This window comes from Octodon degus, unplaced genomic scaffold, assembly GCF_000260255.1.
Source record: "Octodon degus isolate 3935 unplaced genomic scaffold, OctDeg1.0 scaffold00148, whole genome shotgun sequence".
NCBI classification, from domain to species: domain Eukaryota; kingdom Metazoa; phylum Chordata; class Mammalia; order Rodentia; family Octodontidae; genus Octodon; species Octodon degus.
In genome coordinates this window covers 843,247-857,730 of record NW_004524724.1, presented here as the reverse complement: position 1 = coordinate 857,730, position 14,484 = coordinate 843,247, and the positions used below count along the sequence as shown (strand labels likewise).

Sequence of the window (14,484 nt, the reverse complement as noted above, 5' to 3'; positions counted from 1 at the left end):
AAAAAAAAGAGCATATTTATTTATTCACAGGCATTAACACTCAATTCCTGAAACATATAAGCCAATTCAAATGTAGAAAAGAAAAACTGGAGGGAGCCATGTGACATACAAAAGGGTTACAAATTCTTGTCTGGAGATTTAAGAAGAGTTTACTCAAAGAAATTTCTGTAAATAACCTTCATGAATCTTAAACTAATTTGCCTGCTCAGTCACTATAAAAATATGATGCTGAATGTTAAACTGCACAATGTTTCAAAAGACAAAGCAAAAATAAGTATTCCATCTTCAGTTCAATTTCTGAAATTAAATATATTCTGCCTCCAGCAGAGTCAGATGCTGCATTTTGTTTCTGGGCAGTAATTAATGCCAGCGGTGCAACTTAGGTTCATAAGACATAGAAGTCTAGTCTAGGGATCTGACTGGGGCCTAGCAACTCAAGGCTGGTTTTCTATCAAATCTTAAAGCTCAAACTTTTAGATGGTTTCCCTGCTCCTACCTCTCCCCCATGGAGCAACAAAGGTTTGGGTAAATAAAGAGCTACAGTCAGGTTTTATTAACTGTCACTTTATACAACATGGCTTTCCATCTCCTATTTGATTATCACAATTCAAGTACTGCTGCATTCAGAACTGAGAACCTACAGTCTTGGTTTTCACAGAAGACTGTAATCAACAAATCTGAAGAAAAGTTCTCTTCAACTGGGGTCAGCCAAATAGCTCAGGGGCCAGGGGTTCGATCCCTGGGCCTGCGGTGCCAGCCCCGACCCTGGGGGGCACAGAGATGGCAGTTGAGACTGGGTGTGGTGGCATGTGCATGTAATCCCAGCCCTTGGGAGGCTATAACAGGCGGATCACTACAAATCCAATCTAGTAGCGAGAACCTGAACACCCTGTAGACCATTCCCTAAAATAAAAAATAAAATTTAAAAAGTACTCTTCAGTCTTTTAAGTTTTTATAATATGCAATGAAAAGTAATTTAATAACTGTTAAGCAGGAATTGGGTCTGAGATTAGATGGAAATAAAGCAATCAGGAGAAAAATCTTATTGCTGCATGTGACAATTAAAAATTCTCTGATTTTCCTAGCATCTTCAGTAGCAGTCTTTTGAAACTATCTCCATGTGAGGACATACTTTTTATTTCTGTAATAAGTCTAATCCTGTATGTATGCTCCAACATGTTTATCATACGCATCTGAAATGTAACTTTCATATTTCATTTTAATCTACAATTGAAATGGGCCCAAGAAGTATTGTAGAACAGCTTTTAAATTTCAGACACATTCAGTATCTGATAACCTACTGAGCTATCCTAAATTAAACCCTATCATAGTAACTTTTGTGACAGATGTTGCATATTTTATGGTAAACAGATACATAACTTATTGTACGAATCTACAGTATTATGTACTTATCAGTAGTACATAAACTGATAAAAACATTTTCAATGTGTACTTTTATAAAAGTATGGCTATCCTATGTATTTGTAGCCATTTAATTAAGAAATCTATTAACAGAAAATGTTCCAAATTACAAAGGGAAAGAGCTGTTGGATAAACCATGGGTTTTATTTTACTATTCATCATTTGACATATGTCCTTCGGGGAAAGGAAAAAGAGGCCCAAGATACATCTTCCCCACCCTACCGCCTCAAAAAAATAAAAGAGTATCAAGTAAGTATACCCCAGTTAGAGGGAAAAGCCTGAAAGGGCCAGTGAATGGAATAATGTATGCTAATTAGTATTCAGTGAGAATAAGTCTAGTCTGAGGCTTAAGAGATGCTCCACTTAAAGGTATCTAACAAACTATTTCTCTGGGTTTTCTAATATACAGAACTTGTCCATGTAATTCTTGTTCATCTCTACACTGCCCTTCAAAAACCTATTGTAATTTGCAGTTTTATATTTATTTATGTACTTATTCAGTGTCTGCTTTTTCCTCTTACTGTAAGCTTTTTGACAGGATCCTTCTTACATTCCTCTCTATGTCTGGCAATGTGTAAGGTTTCTTTCAACAGCTTTCCTACAAACTCTTGTGCTCTTTATTATGAAACTGTAATAGTCTTCTTTCAATGTTGGTCTCTATTTTATAATGTCTTTATTCATACTTGTGGTACTAGGGTTTGAGCTTGGGCCTCTGCATGCTAGACTGTACCACTGGTGCCATCTTTAGAGCTAATGGCCATTCAGAAAAGCTTTGCACACTCTTGAAATGAAATTACAGCAATGGAGAAGGTAAGTGTGGCTGCCACATAAGGAGGTGGAGGGAGTGCAGTGTTGCACTCTGAAAGGGCAGCTTGAGGCGCTCCTGTGGGGGCAGAAGCACTCTGCACCTTGGACATAGCAATGCTTAACATAGAGCTTTTCAAGATTTTATTCAGGTTTTTGCAAGATGTTGCTGGCCTTAGGGCAGAGCATAGAAATCTACTATTTCTTACAACCAATTTAGTCATATTAAAGCTTTAAGACTTTAAAGTTTTGCAAAGAATTATATAGAGAACCTTTGGTATTAATACAGTATAAAAGCTAGAGTCCCCTCAGTGCTTTTTGAGGGATTAGGGTTAACTCAATTATCAATATTTCTCTTTTTAAAGTTCCCACTTCATTCTAAAGTAGAGGCAGAATCACAACTTTAGAGAAAGCAAGGATTCTCCAAGGACCACTGCTACAGAAATCACTGAGAACTTTCAATTCAGATTTTCTAGTCTTGATTCACCAAAGTTTTTTTTGTTTTGAATTTCTTTTTGCCTCCCTTCCCAGGCCCTGTCATTTAAAAGGACCCAAGTAACTTAATGTCCAAGTCTTGAGTTTCCCAGCCCCAAAGTAATGAAGTTGTATAGAGTCAATGTTTACAAAACTGAAAGTCTTAGGGCGCCAATGAGGTGTCCTAACAGGAAAAAGGCCATTCAGCACTCCAGGATGAGCCGGGTAAAGGTCCTACTCTGATTGGCCAGTACTCATTTAAACATGTAATGGTGTCTCTGAAAACAAGCCCCACTGTTCCTCAGTGTGAGGTGTGCTGGACACTCCAGACGTGCAAGCCATGGCTCAGAAGGGATCAGGTGCGCCTCTGCAGAGCACCATGCTCAAAGCTGTCCGAAGACAGTCCTTACGGCGTGGCACTGGAGTACAAGTTCTCCACGACTTTTTCTAGCTCAAAAACTTTCTGGTATTTGAAAAAAACACATTCATCTATGTACTTTTAAAAATTTCATGGATTTTCAATTGTCCAAGTTAGAAAAATATTCCACAGGTAGCCATTTAAAAAAAGAAAAGAAAATGGTTTCAACAACCTATATGAAAGCAAATTTTATCACAAAAAGAAAAACCATTTCTGGATTTTGGAAATCTACTCCAAAGTTAACCTGCAAATGTTTGTGGAAACTCTCTAGCAAAAACTAAAAGGCTAAAGAAGAAATAAAAATCTGTATCAAGATAAATATAAAAATCCTTGGGTGATGCTGAGGTCACCTAAACATTCATACAAACAATCCTATCTTCCTTGAGCTACACACTCAGCGATGGGAAAGTGGCCTAGATATCCTGAGCAGACGGGATGCAATCTGCAGTACTTCTGTACTGTTCAGACACAGTAAACTGAGTTGAGAAAAACTAAATAATGAAAGATCTCAGAATTATTAAAGTGAGAGAGCCAGAATTAGAGCAAACCTTCCTACCCATAGTACCTTAGACAAAAGTAAAACAGCATTATCATGTGCAAAAATGTTAAGATAAAAACAAAATAATTTATTCATTTAACAAATATATCGTCTTTATATTATACTGTACAAAACATGTTAGATACTAAAGATGGTAAAAAAAAAAAAAAAAAGGTGCTAACCATGCAAGAGAACCAGCTTTCAAAAGGCTTGCAACAGAGGTAAAGAAATTCTAGTCCCACAAATAACGTACCTATCTCTTCACCTCACAAACTGCTATGCATCAGGAATACGATGTATTCATCAGAAGCATCAGATGTCAAGAATTGTGTGTGCAAGCCTAAATACTAGTACACATGGAGCAACGATTTCATCCCCAAAGAACAGCCCCCAGGATCACACCACATCTCCAACTTTGAAGAATGGCCTCGTGCTAACCTTAGGCAACCAAACATGGGTCCCTTAGCAAGGCAAGGAGCATTAAAGGAGAAGAATGTGGTCTACAGACAATTCCTCTGAGGCAGACATTAAAGTACTACTAAGTTTTTATGTTTTATATTGGACTTCATCTGTGGTCAAATGGCAGTAATTATTTTTCAAACTCTAATATGGAAAATTAGTTTTATAAGTTATGTACATTTCATAATTTTCTCACACAACATAAAATTGTATCTAAAATTTACCATAATTTTTCAAGGTTTCAACATTTTAGGATGGCATAAAAGTTTAGCATAAAACTCAGATATAATTAAATAAAACAAACTTAATTTGCAGACATGATTACCAAATGGAGTGGTCTTTCAACAGAATTTGATTTATAAAAGACTAACCCTTATTTAAACTACTGCTGAAAACCACTTAAAGCTGCTTATTTTTCTCTCTACATCATAGTCTAATAGTACTCTTTAAAAAGCTAACGGAGAACCCACACTGCCTCCAACTTGCCCTTCCGAAACTGAGGGAATGCCACCACACGTGAAAGCTGAAGAACTACTGAGTGCGGGCAGCAACCCAGAACTCAAACGCAAGCCGGGATCTGCACAAGCCACTATCAAATTATTTTCTTTTCTTCCAACCCGAGAAACAAAGCTCCCATTAACTGAAATGCTATTAAATGTCACTTTAAATACATGGAAATTTCTAGGAAATTAAAAGCAGAGAATATGAATCAAACCAGGGTTCTTACTTAATGCTGATACACTGGTGGATATGACAGAAAGTCTCAAATATGAAGAGATGAGCATTTTCAATGAAATCCTCAAGGCAAGCCACCAAGAAGAAGTCATTCACAAGGACCTATGTGTGTAAAATGGAAAACGAAAAATTAACAATGCCAACAAGCTATTTTTAAGAACTTTTACGGTCTGTTTCACTTACTGCTCCACTCACTACAAGTCCACCATCTGAGTTTACATCGGGCACTTTCTAGAGCTATCTTTACATAAGCAGTAGGAGGACTCCCACCCTGCAATGTCTCCTCCCCACTGCGAGTGCAGGCCCAGAGTCACCCACCACCTGGTCTAGCTAATACTCCGCCTACACCTTGAGACAACACACTTCCTGTGACGGCTTTGCAGCATGTACACTAACTAAAACTGGACAACATATACCTCCCTTCTAGACTGCTCAGAACAAGTAATTAAGCAAAGACTATCTCTGTAACAGAAAAAAGTAGACAGGGAGAAGTACCACAGACAATAACAATGATGAAGATAATGATGCAAAGGGGAGGTTCCTACTCCACAGGTAACACAATTAAAACACAACACTCTTCCCTGACAGCAATAAGGGGCCTCCTGACTTCTCTGGATTCATAAAGCCCCCATACTTAGCATAATGAATAGACACCAATACAAACATTTATTTTAATGACATTATCTCACCATGAAAACAAAGATTTTCAAAATGTATTCTAATTTTCTACTTGTCTAATGTCTGAGAATCACCTCTATTTGTGTATTTTTAATCTTAGAGAAATATGATTTCAGACTTTTATCAACAAAATGCCTATTTTGTTTCAAAATTTGAGTTCAAACTATGTAATGTGTAAGTCTGCAAAATGTAGCTACATTCAAGTTCTTTGTTTAGTTTCTTAAAACTTAATAAAATAACTAATTCAAAACCACTCTAATGTAACTTTACAGTTGCTCTCAAAGAACATTAATTTCTACTAACCAACATTATATAATAGTTACACAATTTGAAATGACCACAAATTGTCTTATTTAAAAGAGCATTTAATATCATTGTGAAAAATTACAAGGATAATCTCATCTATGAAATAAAATAGCCATGTTTGGAACATGTAATTCAAAGTGAGCTTGCCTGTACATGTGAAATATTGCACACGCTTGCTCATTCAATACATGAAATTAAAGATTTACCTGTACACTTAAAACCCCCCAAGTACCCCAAGTATTTTAGGCCAACGTGATACCCCACCATATTCCCAAATAATCTGTCACTTGAAGACCAACATACTTCTGATACAATTACTTCATTACTTAGGGCACTGCAAGATTAAATCTACAATTTCCAAAACTGCAAAAGAGCATTAGCGTTCCTAAGTAAAAACTCACACTTACTGATTCACATTCTCTCAGCTTCTTCTGAGCCCCATCAAAGTCAAAGTTAACATACAAACACTCCACAAATTCTGTAATTGGGTCCTTATATGTGTAAGACTCCTATAAAATGAAATCAAATGCCGAGTTAGAGCTATGTTTAGTAGACTGCCCCATCATACCTCAATGGTCGCGTTTTCTGCTTTAGCCTTCCTTCCTTCCTTCCTTCCTTCCTTCCTTCCTTCCTTCCTTTGTTCATCACTCACTCCCAGTAAGTAGTCTTACATGGTGCCACGTTCTCAAGACCACAGCTCCCATACTAAGTAACGATCACACCCTAAGCTTATATAGCTCCCAAACCGAGTTCCCTAAACTCCCAACCCATAGTCATTCCAAAGTTTTCAGATTTCCCGATGACAATGAGTCTCTTAGGTCATAAACAGTGGTGAACACCCCCAGGTTGAAAGGTATCTGGGCCCTACTGGACAACAATTACTTCTTTGTTTCATTTATTTTTATATCAGAGAAAGATTTAAATTCTTTCCTTTTTCTTCTTTCTCTTTCCTATAAGCTCACCAAGTAGCAACCAGTAAAGTCACAGCTTTGGGCCAATTTTGGAACTAGAAACACCGTATTCAGTTTAAAGTTATGGCCCCAGCTTCTCCCCACAAGCTTTTAAAAAGGCATTGTCCTTTGTGAAGCACGAGCGCTTATTTCAGAAAAAACAGGTCCGATCTCAGCTTTGGTGCTTTAAGGCGGCCAGCAGCAGTAGCAGAGTCACCTGTTGAATGACTTTCACCAGGTCTTTCAGCACCTGCCGGTGTTTGCGGACATCTTTGTTTGTTATGACTGCGGTGGTCAGGTAGCGGAGGGTATGCGGACACATCGTCTGAATTGCGTTCAGGTACCTAAGACAGAAGGAGAAACCCACTTGTCATTAGCAACACACCCAGTTTCCTATGCCCACAGCCCAGCATGGGTTGTAGGCAGCATTTAGGCAGCACATTCCGATGTACTACTTCCTAGCCGAAGACTGCCAATATTTAAGAATAAACACTCAAGAACCCATCTCCCAAGAAAACAAATAGAATCCAATTTTAGGAGGAGGAGAATGTAAATAAGGGTGCCATCCAGCATCCCCAAATTTAGAATGTGTTTTAGAATGTGCTATCAGATCTTTAAACGTGCTATTAGGATATTCCAAAAGACGTTATGACTTTCCTTCAACCCTTAGAAAAAATTGGTAAAAATCTATGCACAAAGCACTCAGGACAAAATCAAGGTCTTCCATAAAGAATTCAGGGTATGAAAAACTACAGACAACAGGGTGAGGTATAAGACTAGAGTATTTCACTATAGTCTGGGTTTAACTGGTAGCAGTGGCAATTAGAAAAGAGAGGAGAGAAGTCAGACACAGGTCAAGAGGGTCTTGGCTGCTGTTCAACAATCCTGCTGTTGGGATGACGAGCAGTTGACGACTATCAGTCATTCAGCATACTCCTCTTTAAATAGCTGCTCAATTATTCACCCAGAAGTACCAGCTGACCACACGTGAGTGCCAGGTACTATGCTAAGCTCAGAACGATTTATCCACAAAGTCTGCTTCTCTTTGCTGGACACCACGCCCCAAGCGGCCCACCCAGCCCCCCTGCCTGCTTTCCGCTTCCTTCCCTAGAGCTCATTTCACACCAACTGCTCCTGCAAATACATACCTGCCAAGGTCTCAGGCCCAGCCACTTGGGTCTCCATTTAAATACTCTACCCCCTAAGTGCTCACAAACTGTGGCTGATTTATCTATTTACTAAAAGGTTAGTACAATATTTTGTTGTACTTCATTTACCGCTTGAACCCTCCAGAGTATCTTCTAATTTAACATCTGATAAATACTATCTGATACTGACACATACCATCCTTTAATAAACACCCCCCTCAAACCAGGCAAGTATAGAAGTCATCAATATCCACTGAATAACAATATAACAATTTCTAAGGAAGAATACCGAGAATGCACTTGCCAAAGCTGTATGATCTGAAAACGTGAGTTTCCAGTGACAAGCTTCAAATTGCAATATACATCCACAACACTTGTTTATCTCAATATTCTCTTGCCATAGATGTCTCTCTCACAGGAGGACCTGGGTTTTTTTTATTAGTTTTGAAGCAGGTAACTTTAGTACACATTTATGGAACTCATATAAAATCACACAGGAATAGCAAACTACAACTTTATTACACATGATTTAAAACTCATATTTCCTTTTAATTATCCTAACTTGGGATCATGACCCTATATAGATTTCCATTATTTCTAGTGGTAGATGACTTAGTTCCCTGGGAAATCTATTTCTCAGCATATGCCAGGAGCTGAAGCAATTTTTGCAAAGTAGCAAACAAATATTTTCAGCTGTGTGGGCAAATGGAAAAACAACACTATGCTAGTACTCTTATCAAAAGAGAAGATAAACTTCCAAGATATTTTACTTTTAAAACTCAAACAATGAGTGTAATTTTTAAAATGTAGGTCCCATAATGAGACCAATGGGATTCCTTTATTGAATATAACATTTATTTATTTCAAAGTATTTTTTCATTTTTTAATGTATTTGGTGCAGGGTCTCATTACACAGCTCGGACTTGTAGTGACGCTCTTTTCAGCCTCCCCAGCACTGGGATTACAGGCGTATGCCACCACGTCCAGACTCTGAGGCAGGCTCAACGCACCTGGGGATGGGTGTGGCGCTGCATGTGGTGTGGGGATCAAACCCCGGTCCTTGTGCTTGCCTAAGCAGGCATGTAGTCTGCTGAGCTATCTTGACGTCCCAACTTTATTTAATTGGGTTCCAATTTAGAGGTTTGTGTGGAGAGCTGCGAAGGACCGCGCCTACAAGATGGCGCTGGTTTCCGCCTTCCACCCCCGTGGGTGAGCGCTCTCTATGCACAACAACTCCTTATATAGCCAGGGCTGCAGTCATGATTCGCTTCCGCATATGCTGGACCCATGGGCGATCCCCACGTGGTGCACTGGGATTGGGCTCGGGAGTATATATTAGCCAAGGGCTGGGGGATTGGAAAAAAGAAGAAGCTTGCTGTAAGGGGCCTGAATAAACCGCTGAAGGAAGAGCTGTGTGTTGTGTCTTCCTTGCTGGAGAGGTCACGCGCAACAGGTTTGTACCATTAAAACAGACTACAAATGTATACAGTTAATCCTGACTACAATGAGAGCTCGCATACTTGTCTTCTGCCCACTTTGTTTTGCTGGGGGTAAAATCCAGACAGAAAAATCTATTGAGATAGACAGTCAGTCAGGGTCTATGAACCAAGGAAAAATGAATCAAAGCATTAAGCCTATTTGTAGAATGTAGCTTGATAATTTATGTCTTAACTCAAGGTTATTTTTATTGTACTTTTATGATGATGAATCTCTAACTTAAAAGAAATCTATATATCTGCATGCTTTTCTTTCTGTAAAAACTCTTTTTTAATCCTAAAATTTCTAGGATCTCAACCTTTTTATTTCTAACATCTGTAAATGCTCCTACTAATGAATTAAACATCTTCTTACAATCTTATAAAAAGGTCCATCAGTATTCAAACTACTTAGTTTTCACCCTTATTTGTGTACAGAATTTTCAAAGGGGGAATTTCAAATACTTTTGTTTTTCTAGTTTATGTTTCTTTTTATTGCTTGGAAATCTGAAAGTCAATTAATTTAATGTTGTTTTCTGAATATACACACATACATCCACACATATTGAATACATGCAATGTATCCACATATAATTTGTAGTCACTTTTAAGGACACAAACTGCAAAGAACACAGCAGAGCCGAGCGCCTACCAAGGGCAGCAGACAGAGGCAACATGCTGGACCCCGAGCCAAGCCAGAAAGAAGCCCACACCCTCAGCCCACCAGAGGCACCGTCAGGACTGGGGCCCAGCGGACAGGCTCCAATGTTAACTCCAGTCTGTCCTGCAGGTGAGGCTCATCTCCCCACCCTTGACATGGGCATCACAATCAGTCTTTGGACAGCCTTACAGGCTTGAAGAAAAATACTGAATGCTAGTATAATTTATTTTAAAATCTCTTTTCTTTTGGATACACCTGATCTGATTAATCTCCACAAATATTGAGAAACAAACCATCAATTACTGAGTTAAAGATTCTCATAAAAGATATTTTTTATAAAACTGATTGATTGATTGATTGCGGAAGCGGTGATTGAATTCAGGCCCTTCAGCTTGCCAGGGAAGCACTGGTTCTACTGAGCCATCTCCCCGGCCCCTAGATATAGTTAAAGATGGGTTTGTAGTTCTTTTACTCATTCATCCATACCCCCAAATTTCTTGCAGTGACTTACTGAGTCATCTTTCTGGATATTCCAGATTCATCCAGTACTGGTACATTTCAAATACTACACAACCATGTAACCATGTAACACAAGTAAAAAAAAACTTCTGAAAAGTACAGCAGAGTAAGAGGTACTGATTTCAGGCAGAACCATGAACAGACAAAACAGCAACCTTGGAAATGTTCATGTAGATGCTCAGAGTGATATACTTGTCGGAAAACATGTCTGGTCTTGGCTATAGCAGCAGGAGTAGTCCATCACAAGGGCAGTTATGGTGGACCAGTTTAACTGAAGGTGCCATAAAACACTCGGGGCACAAATGAACTCTCTACTCTGAGCTTAAGCACTCAAAACGCAATTTTGGGTTTATTTTATGGCTTGCTATGCACTAAACCTACGCAGTCACAACATCCTGGTATGGACATACAATGGCTGTTGTATTATGTAATTTTTTTTTTTTTTGGTGGTACTGGGGATTGAACTCAGGACCTTATGCTTGCCAGGCAGGCACTTAATGCCCACTGAGCTATATCCCCGGCCCTATATTGCATAATGGTATCTTCAAATTATTTGTTTAGGTTACCAGATATAAACTTGCAAAACTGGTTAAAACACACACACACACGAAATTAAAAAGAAAAAACCAAATTAAACAATTAAAAAATTGTATATATGCAGGATAGCGTGGATAACTGTACTGCTGATTTCTGCTGGTCTATACATTGACTTCTTAGTGCCTTCTCTTTCTTTCAAACAACAAAACAAATTCCACTATTACAGAAAATGCAAATAGTGACTCAATGTATTAATACTGATCTTAAATAGCTCTATTACTAAAAAGTAAACCAGGCTGTGAAAATTGCTTTTATTAATCAGACTCAGAAAGCATTTAATAATCGACGCAGAAACATAACATACATGCCTTTTACATTGCTCCCTGTTTTTCCACATAAAATCACTGGCACTTTCAGTAACGTAAATTTCTCTGAAGTAGAAGTCATGGATGAGTATGCTAACAATACTTCAGTCTAGCCAGGGAGATGGCTCAGTGGAATAAGCGCTTCCCTGGCAAGCGCAAGGGCCTGAGTTCAATCCCCGGTTCCGCCAAAAAAAAAAAGAGTAATACTTCAGTCTAAAAAATCCTCCTACAGTGAACACCTAAGGCACATTTACTAAAGTGACTTAAGTTTAACTTATTACAGACCATCAACCTATCCAAAAATATCAGTAGAATATCATTTTCAAGCTTAAAAATTACAGAAACAATTTTTAAGCAGGTTGCTTATCATCTTCACTTTTTTTTTTTTTATATTAGAAGGGTATTTCATCATCTAGTTCCAAATTGTACTTTTATAAATTAAAATGTGAAAAAATGTTAAAACTCTTAGTTTTGTTATTTAAAGTCTGTTAAAATCATAATGTGACAAACAAGCAGAAAACAAAATAAATTGTAACAGAACTACAAACTTTTCACGTAGGTTACCAAATGACAAAAATGTGGCTTGAGTGTTTCTATGGAACCTGGCTAATGGTGCAGCCCACATAAGCCAGGCCGTGAAGCACCCCTGAAGCGTGCTGTGGCACCCCTGGGCTGTGTGGCTACAAGGAAATGTACAGGTAGCAGGGGTCAACACTGCCATTTCAACAGATGAAGTTCAGACAATCACAGAGTATGTCTCCATTATGATAACCTAAACTTCAAAGATGTGAACAAATGAAAACGATCTAAAGAAGGCCAAAAAGACAGTAGTAGAGCCTAAAAGCCTGTTACTTAGTAAATCTAGATATTTAGTCTGAAGGAAGCAGAGAGAAATAAGTTATCTTCTAATCTGAAGATTCTGTATAAAGCAGCTTTGTTTCCTGCTGTGCCAACCAAATAAGAAGCTTCAGAAGCAGCATTTGAGCTCAAATGGGAAGAGTAAACTTTCAAAATTGACATTCAGCCAACAGAGTGGTCTTCTTCACAGAGCTGTGAATTTTTATCATGGTAAGATTAAAGGCAGGCAGGGCAAAGACGATACAAAAGGATTCTGCCCTCGGAACTGTGGTAGATGCTGAGTTCTCACTGTGTGTACCAAAGTCCACAGATGCTCACGGTGCCACACTCAACAGGGAGCACAAGGGACAAACGCATCCTCCCCACAGAGCCGGCAAGTATACATGCTATGGAACACCTAAAGCCTTGCTAGCATGTACCTTACAGTTAGTTCTCTGAGGGTAAGTCCCAGGACTCTACACCAGTAGTGGCAAATGGGCTATTATCAACGAAAGCTCTAGAAGATTTGTCTCATTGTAACACTAAGCCCCCTGGGGTTCAACAGTAGCAGGTGGAGAGCCTAGAGCACATTTTATCAAACTGATTACCAAAGAGTTAAAGTGAGCTTTTCAATTATCTAGCAAATCCATGACAGGAGGAAGGAAATACATGATGGACAACAAATTCAAATGATAGGGAGAAGCATATTTTAGGTTACTTCCACAAACTGCAACCAAAATTATTCAGTGAAACAACTTACTGTGGCTGGTAAAGGAAGAGATCAATAATATTATCTCGACCTTTGGGGTGGTTGAAGAAAACAAACAGAGACCAATGGATGAGCCATGTTCGCTGCTGAAGGGACTGGAGTGGAGAACTCACAGACTGCAGAAATAAGAAAGGTATACACAAGGTAAATTAATTCAGGAGGTCAGGAGACAAAACACCAATTTCAAAATTGTAATTAAAAATTAGGCCATTTGAAGGCATGTAGGAGTGGCACTAAGACCCAAGTCTGACTCAATCCTCTGTCATGTCTTCCATGCTCTAAATTGGCACGCTGTTCTTAAGAGACAGAACCAAAAATATGCACTCCCCCACACTTACAGATTATAAATTACTACAATCATTTCAAAAAACATTTTAAAAAACCCAAAAAACCAGGAACTAAAGTAAGTATTTGCTAATGAGTACTTTATTAGTGTAGACAAAAACTGTCTCCCAGCAAGGGCTGGCACTAGCATGCTGTTCTGTCCCTTCCACTGAAACCGCTGCATCTTGAACAAAAGACTGACTGACTGACTTCTCTAAAAGCCAAAGGGGCCCCACCCTCTACAAGGCTGAGTGAAACTAGCCAACCACCATGGAGGTTTTCTTGTCAGTCAACAAAAAGATCATCTGAAATTTAAACTTTTTCTTTCCCCAAAGTGCACAGTGCTTTTCCTTATTAGAAGTATGGAGTGTGCATACAAATTCCAGAGAATCACTCTGGGAAAGTGTAACTCACGTTGTTGTCTACAGTCTCCTTTAAGCGGGTGAGATCCTCCATGGCCGCATCCCAGTTCTGCATTAGGATTTCAGAGGCCAGCTTCCCCCAGAGAGAGCTCAAAGCGTTTCTGTCCGTTGCTGGGACCTGTGTAAGAAATCACACGGAACTGCATTCCGGGTACTATGGAAGAAGACCATGTGCATCTATCCATCTAGCCTCACTCAAATGCCTGCCTGAAGGTCTCTACCCTCAGCTCTAGCTAGTCCAAGTCCTTACTAGATCACATGTTTCAAATAACTTAAACTGTTAAAAACACTCATAACTATGATATCCAGTCTAGATCAGAAAGTAGAGATAACTTTTAAACAAGGAAAACAGCAGCACCTTTTTAGTCTGACTCACATCCTGTATTTTATGGACACTAATTTTAGGCATCTAAACTTTAGAAATCTGTCACTAAAATCACTGCAATGAAGACACAGGAAACTCAGACTTATGAATTTCACAATATAATGAAAAATTATGTATAAAGTGAAAGAAATTTCCAAATTGTAACAAAAATGAAAGGGGTCATGAAGAAAAACTGGGGTGGGAGGCACTAGTTACTAACAGTAATTGTGGAAGGAATTATATACTAGTAATGAACAATAGTTTTCTTAAAATTTTAAC

At 38.7% G+C, this 14,484-nt stretch overlaps 1 protein-coding gene across 1 annotated transcript in view; it reads right to left on the bottom strand.

Moving 5' to 3' along the window:
* Eif3e (eukaryotic translation initiation factor 3 subunit E) overlaps positions 1-14,484 on the bottom strand; it is a 41,989-nt gene that overhangs the window by 9,424 nt on the left and 18,081 nt on the right. Inside the window, exons 7-11 of the mRNA XM_004642240.2 lie at positions 13,834-13,959; positions 13,087-13,211; positions 7,002-7,128; positions 6,242-6,343; positions 4,843-4,952 (exon numbers count right to left, since the gene is read on the bottom strand). Of these exons, the coding sequence (XP_004642297.1) occupies positions 4,843-4,952; positions 6,242-6,343; positions 7,002-7,128; positions 13,087-13,211; positions 13,834-13,959 (590 nt within the window). The remainder of the gene's footprint in view (positions 1-4,842; positions 4,953-6,241; positions 6,344-7,001; positions 7,129-13,086; positions 13,212-13,833; positions 13,960-14,484) is intronic.